Here is an 11,416-nt window from a genome sequence, read left to right as displayed (position 1 = left end):
AGAGGCAGCGCAGCGCAGAGAAAAGCTTAGAAGAGAGCAATGGCGGGCAGAAGAAAGAGAGATGATGTGTTTTGTGCGTGTGTGTTGTTTGTCGTGGGTCCAAAAGAGCAGTTCGTGCTCAGACAGTTGTCAAATTGTTTTGCTTGCGAGCGGCGAAATGGCAGAGGGGAGGGGGGGGGGAAAGGGAAAACAAAAAGCAAGACTGGCGAAATGCCCAATCTTCCCGAGTCCAAAGCAACAGACGAGAGGAAAAGCCGAAAGGCAGTCGAGGAATGATGATGGCCATCTCTCCCACGCCTCTTCCCTCCTTTCCTCTGAGACTGATGCAGAGGAGCGTCAGACAGCGCTTGCTTCCAGCGAAATGCAGCATGTTCTCGGTGTCATTGTGCTGTCGGTTCGAATTCAAGTGCTGGAAATGCAGCATTACAGAATCAGCCAGAATCAAGCCCGAGCTACAGCATCACATACAAACCGCTTGGCCGAGCCTCTTCCTATGTCGCTACACCGATGGCAAAGCAAAGCCTAAAGTCATCTGACCATCGGCTTCTCCGTTCTTGTTCGGAAAAGACGAGGCTTTGGTTGGCCTTTGCTATCTAGAACCTCTCTGTAACCACCAGTGCAGTGAGCATGAGGCTCGCAATACTGCTCGCACTGGCAATCTTCTTCCTCATCATTCGCTACCATCATAATTCTGTCCTCCTCACCTCCATCATGAGACGGTTTTGAATGCTCTACTCTGGCGAAACGACTGACTGTGAACGGGGCAAATCGCCCAGGGAAAATGGCAGTTCCATTCACAAAATCATTTACCCCAAAGCGTTTCTTTTCAAGTGCCAAATGATAGGCGATGGGCGCGACGTGTCCGGCGTGTCGCATCACGTGCTCCATCCTCTTCATTTTCTTTGGATCTGAGACAGGCGCAGAAATCGGGAAGCGAGGGAACCGATGGTCGGGACGCAACGATCCACTCTTCAGTCTCCAGGCAATCTGCAGTCCGCTATCAACTCAACATCATGCGCTGGTCAGGGCATGGATCACTGTTTTGAAGCCCTAACATCCTCAGCTCAAACATGTGTTGGGCACACTCGAAACGGAAGCATAAGAAAAAGTGTCCATTAAGAAAAAACAAGACCAAAGGATGCGAGGTGAACAAAAAAAATAAATGATAACGTGCTATCGTGATTTCAACGGCGTTGAACTCCAGCAACGGAGGAGCGTTATGAATCATTCTGCATCAGCAAAAGCTCCGAAACCACCATGCCTCGTCAACAGCCCCCACCCCGAGACAACAGCGATGACTACGGTCGCAATCAATCCAATAAATGCAGGATGCATGGCCTTCAACCCAGTCGCGCCGCTGCAAGCTGCACAGATCCAGCCACTTGCCAGCGGCGTGTAAGCCTGAGGATTGTACAACGCAAATTGAACCTTGGTGTTGGGCTGCATCAGACCGGGCGAAGCACCGACAGACATTCCACGCTCATCATAGATCAACAGACGGTACGAAGCTGCAATGAGTTGTGGCAGGTTAGGATTCGATGCTTCAACGCTCGTCGAGTAGTTGTATGGCGACCAGACAACACTTGTCGCCGTACCTGGAAGGGCAGTGGCGATGTCATACGTGTTCAGGTTGTCCGAGCAGTATGCCTGCACAGTGAGCGTACGTGGGTATTGGAGTACCGAGGTGAAGTTCCAGCCGAAAGTGACGTCAACGCCTCTTGCGATCTTGTAGTAAGAAGGATCGGCCGTCTGAATAGGTTGTGTCACCGTAACACCACCAACGGGTGCTGATGATGGAATGTTGACCGAGGTAGCTGTGTTGGTCGCTTGTGCTCCTGTTTCTGCTCCGCTCGTCAGTCCTGGTGTGAAGGCCGGTGGATCCGGAGCGAATGCACCGCTAATACATAGCAGCGCCCAGAGCGCCAAGAACAAGGGAAGGACACCGGTCATTGTAGAGCTAGGTCGCGCCACGGTATAGCTTTGTAGTAGTAGTAGAGAGACGATTCTGGTCGAGGTTCTGCTCCTTTGTGATCTCGCAAAGCGCTGCGCTTGGTCGGAAAGAATTTTTCACTAGCAAACCAAGGAGAGGGGGCCGATCTAGGAGACGATGCAAGAAGCTATGAAGCGCTCGAGATAGGTTAATAGGAGTTCCTGTGAGGTGTCTTGGAACCCTGCGAGAGAGTCCTGTTGCAAGTCCACTGGGCTGACGCTGGCCAATGTGCGTCGATGGCTTCTGAAACAACTCTGGATGTATTACGCTGGTCGAAATGTTTACTTGTGTGTCAGAAGGGAAGAGGACAAGTCGTCGCTTCGTCTGTCAAGATGCTTGTTCGAATCTGAATGTTCCAATATCAGATGTCGGTCGAGAGGGTTAGACGAAAATGTTTTCGTTATGTGTGCGTACCCAAGCAGAGCGAAGAGATGCAGAAGTAGCCGGTCGTCAAAACGATGAGAGGATGAGGATGGAGGTGATAGTGATGAACCAGGAGGAGTTCCGACGCCCAACTCTCAAACCAATCCCATATAATTCTCTGCTGTTGCTGTGCCTACAATTCGTGGGCTGAAATTGGAAAATCAGGAAATTTCAACTGCACAGCTGATCAGCGCTGAGAAGCACAGCGCGCGCGTTTCCGATTTCGACAATTCAACATTGAAGAGCTCCTGCTGGCGCGTAGAGAAAAAGAAAAAAGAAAAAAGAAAAAAGAAAAAAAGAAAAAAAGAAAAAAAAAAAAAAGGGGTCTCTGGCTAACTTAGCAGCCCACAGCTCGTGAGCATCGATAGAGAGAGAGTGCAAGGGAGAGAGAGGGCGGTACACAAGCGAGCTGAGCTCAAATAAGGCAGGAGGAAGAGAGAGAGAGAGAGAGAGGTTCGTGCAACTGCTGATCGCTCGGTGAGACACACACAGCCAGTCCTCAGCCAGCCTCTCTCTCTCATTTCGAGATCCACAGAGGAACGCTTGGCGAGTCTCATCAAACCCTTGAGTGGTCTGTCAGGTCACTGTTCACACATTGCAACCTTGCTTTTGTCACCATCGTCTTTAGGTACTTTCGAGCTGCTGCTGCTGTTGCTCTGACCGTCGGTTTGTGCAGCGAGATGATGGCCTCTTGCGTTTACTCTTCTTCTGCTTGCCTGTCTGCTGCCACGAATTCCGCATCTTGGACCTTTTCACTAATCACTCCTGTCTCCTGTCAAGTTGGTTGATTTCGATGCAAAGATATCTCACTCTCAGGCTCACAGGGGTGGAACGAAAAGGGAATCATCATTTCATCATCGAATGCGAGTCATGAGGCTGGGCCTGCCTGGCCTTGAAGCAAGTAGTAGTACAAGCTTTCAACGCCGACACTGTCAGTCAGTCCGGCGCTACAAAGGGGAACAGAGGGATCATCGTGATAAAGGTCGTTAGGAATGCCTTCATACCTGCTCGTCACACCAAAGTGCACAGCAAGCTGAATCTCTTGTGTGGACTTGAAAGAGAAAGGGAATCACTGGGTCTAAAGAGGAGGCGCCTGCTGAAGAAAATACGCAGGATAAATGCTGGCAAGGCGGATCACCTAGTGATCCGCCTTGCCAGCATACGCCTCAGCACTGGACAGCGGTACTGTATCAGCTTGTGACGCCTGCTGAGCTGCATAGGCATCGCTCTCGCCAAGTGTGCCGCGCTCCCACTTATCGAGCTCGGAAGCGATGCTACCGTACGCCATGCTGTCTCGTGCTCGCTCGCCACCGTCTTCGTGTGTCGACTCGATTCGTCCGAGCAAAAGCTGGAACTTGTCGTCCAGCTCCTGCAGACGCTGTGTCAAGTTGGCATTCTCGCGTTTCAGCTGCTCGTTGCTCGTCTGCGCTGCGCTTAATGAGCGACTCAGCGACGAAGCATCCTCGACGCCAGCCTCAGTCGACTTGCTGGCCGAACTCGAGCTGAGCTGTGTCTGCAACTGCTCGTTGCGCTCCAATGTCTTCTTGACTTCCTTGCGCGACTCTTCCAAGCTGGCCTGCAATCGAGCCACCTCGCTCTCCAGTTCGGAAACCTTACGGCTCGAGTGGCCATTATCAGAGCTTCCGGCTATGTCGTCAGTCTTGTCGAGCGAGCCACGGTGTTGTTCCTGCTCTGCCACAAGCTGAGCTACTCTGCGCTCCAGCTCGCGGTTCTCGGCTGCGATCTCCTCGCTCTGCTGTGTCACATCGGCGAGGTGGCTTCGTAGCGCCTCAATGTCACGTGCTGCCTCTTCGGAGCGTGCGCCATCGTCGGTGCTCAGACGTCCACCGCCACCTGCAGATCGCATCGAAGCAAGCTCGTTTTGTAAGGCGGCGTTCTCAGTCTTGTACTTTGTCAGCTCGTCCTTCATCCTACGCAGCATCTTTTCAGTGCCCTTGACGAATTGAACAGCGGTCTGATAGTCGTTCTCGAGCTGTGCCATCCTATCCTTGTATGAGGCGGTCGTCTCGGCGAGCTCACGCTCGGCCAGCTGAGCACGTCGCTCTGCTTCAGCCACTGTGGTACTGTCGGCAGTACCGCGGCTTGCAGTGAGCGAGGCATGGTGTTCAAGCTCGCGTGTGAGCTCTTCGACGCGGCTCTCGGAGTCCTGTAGACGGTGCTCTGCTTCCTGCAATTCTCGTCCTCGTGCATCGATTTCATCCTCGAGCTCGCGGATACGGCGATCAGCATAACCAGACTTGACGCTCAGCTCGTCCTCGTTGGGCACGCTGACACCATGCTCAGCCATAAATTGCTTGAGCAAGCTCGACTTGACCTGAGCTGCCTCGATGGCACGGTTGCGGTCACGCAGCTCGAGATCCTTGGAGCTGGCAGTGTCCTTGAGTCGTGCCGCTTCCTGCAATGCCACAGCAAGCTGACTGCGAAGAGCAGTGAGCTCGGAGCGCAACGCCGTTGCTTGCTTCTCTGTGGTCAAGTGACGATTCTGCATCTCTTGAAGCGAGCTAGCGTGCTCATCGGCCATCTGGCGCGCCTCGGCATGGAGCTGTCGAAGCTGCTCGGCCTCGTCTTCCAGCGCTCGCATCTTGTCCAAGACGTGCGAGGGCACAGCAGTAGAGGCACCAAGATCCCCGCTCGATGTCTGATCTTTGTGAGCAAGCAATGCTGCAAGTCCGCTCGTGGCAGCTGTGCGGTGCGTCTCCGCTTCCTGTCGATGTTGGTGCAACAAGGTCTCGAGCTCAGCAGCTCGTGAGGCGTGGTTGGAAGCCTCGGCCGACTTCGCTTCAAGTTGAGCCCGGAGATCAGCAATGTTTGACTGGTGCTGCTGAAGCATGCCCCGCTGCTCGTCGTGCAGACGCTCGTATTCGGCGGCACGAGTCGTAACCGAGCCGTGTGCAGTCTGGAGTTGCATCAAGGCTGCAAGGTGCGCTGCGACACTGGCCTTGGCCTCGTCCAGCTGACGAGAAGCATGCTCGTGATCGGCTCTGTGACGCGATAGGAGCGACGAGAGCGTCGTGACCTGCTCAGTGTGCTCGCGCAAAGCGCTCTCAGTCGAGTAGCTACGCTTCTGCAGAGCTGACAGCTCATCGTATGCCTTCATTTGAGCAGCCTCAGCGGCCATGGCACGCTTAGCGGTCTCTGAGAGTCTCTCTTCTGCCGAGTTGCGCAGCTGCTGTTCAAGCTTGGCTTGTTCGCGAACCGACGATACTTGACGTTCAAGCTGTGTGCTCTCCCGAAGAGCGTCGGCTAACGACTTTTCGAGCTTGTTGGCACGCTCACGGTCGAGACGTGTCACTTCGTCACCGTTGCCGGACTCGATAGCTGATAACTTGGCGCGATAGTAGGCGGCTTCTTGCAAAGCAGCAGAACGGGCTCGATCTGACTCGGCGTGACGATCAGCCTCTCCTTGAGCCTGTTGAGCGATGGTAGCTTTGGCGATCGCAAGCTGGGCCTTCAGAGAGATGAGGATTTTGAGGACGCGATCCTTGTCACTGCCTTCAGCACCCGTGTCGATGCCATCGAGACTAACTCGCTCTGAAGTGATGCTCTGCGCATCTCCGATGCTGAGGTCGCCGGCATTGAGCTGATCAGGCTCGACGAAGCCCTTCTTGACAGCAAGAGCCAGCGCCGCCTTGTACCATGCCTCGCGTTTGCGCATCGCATCGACCTCGGCTGGCATATTTTGAGGCGACATGTAGCCATTGGTGCCAGGTGGACTGGTGGTACGACCGTAGTGGAAACCGTCCTGAGGCGCAGCTGGCGAGTCCCTCTTGCTGACGACGCCGTTGATGCTGCGCATCGAGTTCATGTTGGTCGGTGAAAGAGCACCACCAGCACGCATGTTCTCGATAGAGCGCTGACTGCGTGGACCATCGTAAGAAGCTGGAGCACTGGCGGATGCAACGCCAGGTGTGGAACCAAGTCCCATCTGCTGTTGATACGGGTAAGACTGAGATTGGTTGGGCACCTGTTGCTGTTGAGGCGGCAACTGACCCGACTGCTGGGTCAGGAGCTGAGATGGTTGTGACAGCTGAGTCTGGTACTGTGGAATGCTGGACGGAGGACTGATGGCGCGCATGGCAGGGTCTCCGTTCATGACACCAGCGCGCGGTAGTTGCTGGTAAGGTGACTGTAATGTCGACGGTCCCTGTAGAGGAGACACTTGGTTTGCGAGTTGTTGTTGCAGCGACGGCTGTGACTGGATCTGTGCGGGAACAACAACGCCTGGCGCAGAACTAGGTGGCATCTGCTGTTGCTGTTGCGGTTGCTGCTGCTGTTGCGGTTGCTGTTGCTGTTGCTGTTGCAGTTGCTGTTGCTGTTGCGGTTGCGGTTGCGGTTGCTGCTGCTGTTGCTGTTGCGGTTGCGGTTGCTGCTGCTGTTGCTGTTGCGGTTGCGGTTGCTGCTGCTGCTGCTGCTGTTGCGCAAAGTTCTGCTCGATGCCACGTTCGGGAGGAGAAGTAGGCGCGCTACCTTGGATGGGTCCGGGAGCTCCGCGCGTGGTCGGCGAGATCGTCCTGTGACGTTCGTCGCCCTCTGCAAGAGGAGACATGGCACTACGAACGGATCCGTTGGTACCTAGGATCTGCGAGCCTGGAACAGCAGCGGGACCGGTAGAAGTACCATTGCTCGGCGAGGTGATGTTGGACTTGGATCCGCCAGGTGTCTTGACCTGCGAGGCGTTGTTGTCGGTGGGATACTTGATCTTGGCCGTGTCGAGAACGTGTAGAGTGGCGGGATCGTCGGGCTTAGCGCCAGTGAAACTTTCACCACCGAGCACAACGACCTTGTTCTGGAAGGTCGACAAGGCGTGGCCGGAACGACCGCTGGGAGAAGGACCCATGTTGGCGAACATGTACCAGCGCTGGTTGGTGATCTTGAAGCTGGCCAGATCACCGAGGTCCTTGCCGTCGACACCTCGACCGCCAAAAATGTACATGACGTCATCAACAACACAGGCTGCGTGCCCCTCACGAGGAACAGGGATGTAGCCGATGCATAAAAGCTCCTTCCAGGTGTCGGAAGCAATGTCGTAGCACCAAGTGTCATTGTAGTGGTATTGGCCATCGGTACCTCCGAAGACGTAGATCTTCTCCTTGTATGTGACGCTGGCATGACCGGTACGCTTGGGTGGAACGTCGCCCTGGGGCTTGAGACACTCCCAGGTTGGTGTCCCCTTGAGACTGTTGAGGTCGAAGCACCAAAGGTCGTTCATGAAGGTTCCATCCACTTGACCACCAAAGACAAAGAAGCGTGAGCCGACGATAGCGACACTGTGGCCGTACCTGCCAACAGGGCAAGTCTCGGGACCATCGCCAGCCTTGACACGGGTCCATTCGCGGGTGCTAAGATTGAGCAGGTACAGGCCCTCATCCTGCTTGTCGTCAGCGCGAACCTTTGTGTCACCACCCCAAAGGATGAGGACGTTGGATACGAGAACCGTTGCATGGCCAACACGTGGTGGTGGAATCTCACCGGTCGTCTGCACGAGCGTAGCACTGGCGTAGATCTGGCTAGGGTTGACCGAGCCTGGGCCAGTGACATTGGGAGGAGAGTTGGATGTTTGCGAAATGAGCTTGTCGACGTAGACGGTGTAGAGGTCGTTCTTGACACTCTCACGTACCAAGCCACCAAAAAGGTAGAGCTCGCCGGAGGCGCTTGCCATCTGGTTGACAGCATGTCCGTAGCGTGGGAAAGGGAAGGGGCTAAGTGCGCCTGGAGGAGCTTGACGAGATTCGTCGAGGAACTTGGGTGGCTTCATCACAAGACCACGCTGACTCCATGGGTAGACGACTTGTTGAGATCGACCCTTGTCGAGTAGTGCTCCCGGCAGATTGGGGTTGGAGAGCGGTGGACCGGCATCAGGACCAGATGATTGAGAAGGGAGACCTGAGATGCTGCCACCATTCGGACTGCCGACACCGCCGCCCATGCCAAAGTTGGAGCCAGGTGGAGCACCGGCGGCCATTATAGGTGCACCCTGTTCGCTTATCTTACGCGAGCGAAGAGAGCCTTGACCACCTGGAGTAGGGATGCCAGAACCGATGCCATCTGGACGAGGAACTGGTCCACCGAAACGGAAACCTGATGCGGAGCCGAGAGGACCTGAGCTGGAAGCTGGGACACCAGATGGACCTAGCTGACCGGGATAGGGTGCAAAGCCACTGCCCATCGCCATGGGACCGCCGGGTAGACCAGATATGGAGCCCTTGTTAGGGATATGAGAGCCGCCAGGAGTTGGGATGCCGGATGCTTCCCTCGAATAGGGTGACTGCTGCTGCTGCTGCTGTTGTTGTTGTTGCTGTGAAGGCTGTCTGGCGGAGGACTCCATGGCAGGAGATGGTGATGAGATGCTGTCGCCAATGGAGGGGCCAGAAGACTGTGACTGCTGCTTTTCCTTGTCCCTGTCCTTGTCGGACTTTTTCTTGCCAAAGATGGCCATAATTGCTACTGATTCGCCTCCCGATCAGGAGGTGCGCTGACGTCGGTGTGGATGGTACCAAGGTGCTCGAGAGTTTCAGAGCCAAGAAGCCTGATTATCTGCGCTGGATCGGCTCGTTGCCTGTTGGATGGCTGGTCAGTGCAGCGCACGGTTGAAATATTGGCTCGATCGGACAGGCCGAGCAATGGGCGTAGGAGTCGTTAGGATCGTTGCAATGGGGATAAAGTGGGTCGAAGAAAGATGAACGAGATCGGTGCCTCTGATGACGAGAAGAGGTGTGAAGAGGTGTGGTGGAATGAAGAGATGTTCGAACAAGTGGAGACGGGCAAAGTCGCTTGCTTCAGGAAGCGAGAGGATTAACGAGTGAGGCTCAATCCCAGTGTCCGTGTGCTTCACCGAATGGAAGCTACAAAATCACGCAAAAGGCTGAAGAAACGGCGAGACAACTTTTGCAGCCTTGAGAACACAGGCAAAAAGTCAAAAAAAAAAAAAAAAAAATTAATTAAATATATATAAATAAACAGGCTACTTCGCGAGAGCCAAAGCATCGGAAGCCGGGCTGGGACGCACACAAGCTCTTCGCGCAGCACTCTTGACTGGCGGAGAACCAAAGTCGCTTCACGCTTCACTCACTCATCTTCTACGGCTGCTGTTCCTCTCGCACCCCGAGTCTCGCGCCTTTTTTTTTTTTTTTTTTTTTTTTTTTTTTTTTTTTTTTTTTTTTTTGGGCCCTGCCCTGCTTCTCTTTCCTTTGTGTCTCCGTGACAGGGGAAGAAGGTCGCGAATATCAAAAAGCAGCGAAATGGTCCTTTGCTCGGCTTCTGCCTCAACAAGATACAGCAGCGTGCGAGAATATCTTTTCCGGCAGCAGACGGCAGGCAACCTTTTCTGTGGTGCACACGTGTCTTTCATGGCCAAGTAAGCTGCACACCCACCTCTTCTTGTTAGTCGCTGAGCACGCCAAATCGCAGCCAGCGTCTTTTTATATTGTCATTGTGAGCACGAGAGCCAATGTATGATCTTGCTGATCAAAGGCAGTTACAGAGTAAAGATTCAGAAAGCTACTCTGCGTCCAAGTCTTCTCGAGATCATCGCGGTCACAAAGCATGTTGATTGTGATTCTACTCCACGCTAAGCCGCCTCGATCTCGGAGATCGGAAGCAATCGGGCAAGATGGTAGCCCGCATCGGCATCGCTTGTTCTATGTATGCTTCAATGTCTGTTCTGATCAAGGGACCAATCTAGCTCTCCCTTCTGATCGACAATGCAGAATGCATAATGGCTATGTTGATCCGAATAGCCTGGCTTCTGTCTGGCTGATGATCCAGTCAACTTAGGCGCCTATCCAGTCTTTGAGACCGTTGTGTAGAACCGAGTGCGTCGAAGCGGCCCTGTCGAAAGACGAGCTAGAACCCAACAGGAGGTTCGTCCCATTCCATGCTGTGAACCATATGCATGCTTTGCCCACGCCAAGCGCTGCTCCGACCAGTGTCTGCGCCGGAGTATGTACGCCGAGACGCACTCGAGACCACATGACGAGGACAGGGGCCGTGATGCCAACTAGCGCGATCCAAATCCGAGTCACACCGTCAGAGCTAGAATCGAGTGAGAAGGTCGGATGCAGGGGCAAAAAGAGGGCCGATAGCATGATGTAGATGCCCATGAATGAGATGGTGCTGTCCCAAAGCAAACGTCGAGGTAGAAAGTAAGATTCTGCAAGGGTCAGCATGACGATTGAACTCGCTGCACTGCGAGCTAGGAGCTTTTACTCACGCGCTATGTGTCGACGGCATCCCGCTCGTCTTTTTGACTCGTGAGCCTGGTGGGCGAGGCTGTTTGATCACCCTCTTCAGGCCCTTGGCAGAGAAGCTCGTCGCAAGGCTGCCGATCGTGAAGTATAGGACATGTGTAGTTCGCAGATGCAGAATACCGACAGCGGTCGCCGTAGTCACGATGCCTTGCGTGTGCTTCAAGAGCCAGAGCCCGGTTGACAGCTCATCCTTGGACTGATATCCTGGTCTCTTGCCGTCCTTGTCCTCGCTCGCTTCAGCATTGACCTGGGAAGGCATCGCGAGGTCGATGCTGGTAGGTGGGGTTGATGTCCTGGCACTTAGCGTCAAAGGTCATTTAGTTGGTCTGCACTACTCTAAGACCATCTGGAAAGCTGCTACATAAGCTGCATTGGCATCCATGATGCTGCGCGAGAAGAGTCCGTGTCCAAGGTCGAAGCAAGGGTTCACGTTGCGCAAGTCGTGTGAACAACGACAGCTATGTGGAGATCGGGGCGCTTTTTCCTAGTTTGCTAGACGAAGTCGGTCTTACACTGTGCGGAAGAAAATCCTCTTGGGCCTAACAGACAGTCTCGCGACCAAAGACGTCTTCTTTTTTTTTTTTTTTTGTGTCCTTCTTTTCGTTCAACTTTTGCTCCCGAGAACTGTCAAGACCTGTCACCTGAGCTCGAAAGGGTCTAAGAGTTAGTCCACCAGCAACCCTGCTCGACCATACCAATCCGCACAGTATGCCACAGTGCCTGCATGTCTTCACAG

At 54.2% G+C, this 11,416-nt stretch overlaps 3 protein-coding genes across 3 annotated transcripts; all 3 read right to left on the bottom strand.

Annotated features, from left to right (window-relative positions):
- Positions 1–1,224: 1,224 nt before the first annotated feature.
- On the bottom strand, positions 1,225–1,950 carry UHO2_00653 (uncharacterized protein; the record flags this gene model as incomplete). The annotated part of the gene is made up of 1 exon (XM_041557273.1): positions 1,225–1,950. One exon carries the CDS (start codon positions 1,948–1,950, stop codon positions 1,225–1,227), a length of 726 nt encoding a protein of 241 aa, XP_041413207.1.
- A 1,601-nt stretch (positions 1,951–3,551) lies between these two features.
- UHO2_00652 (uncharacterized protein) lies at positions 3,552–8,870 on the bottom strand (the record flags this gene model as incomplete). The annotated part of the gene is made up of 1 exon (XM_041557272.1): positions 3,552–8,870. The coding sequence occupies one exon, from the start codon at positions 8,868–8,870 to the stop codon at positions 3,552–3,554; it is 5,319 nt and encodes a 1,772-aa protein (XP_041413206.1).
- Positions 8,871–10,203: 1,333 nt separating this feature from the next.
- UHO2_00651 (uncharacterized protein) lies at positions 10,204–10,939 on the bottom strand (the record flags this gene model as incomplete). Its single annotated transcript, XM_041557271.1, has 2 exons — positions 10,204–10,546; positions 10,644–10,939. 2 exons carry the CDS (start codon positions 10,937–10,939, stop codon positions 10,204–10,206), a joined length of 639 nt encoding a protein of 212 aa, XP_041413205.1.
- Between the last annotated feature and the right edge of the window lie 477 nt (positions 10,940–11,416).

The sequence above is a fragment of the Ustilago hordei genome (assembly GCF_900519145.1).
Source record: "Ustilago hordei strain Uho2 genome assembly, contig: UHO2_contig_01, whole genome shotgun sequence".
NCBI lineage: Eukaryota > Fungi > Basidiomycota > Ustilaginomycetes > Ustilaginales > Ustilaginaceae > Ustilago > Ustilago hordei.
Note: the sequence above shows the minus strand (reverse complement) of the source record. Positions and strands in the feature narration are given on the sequence as shown.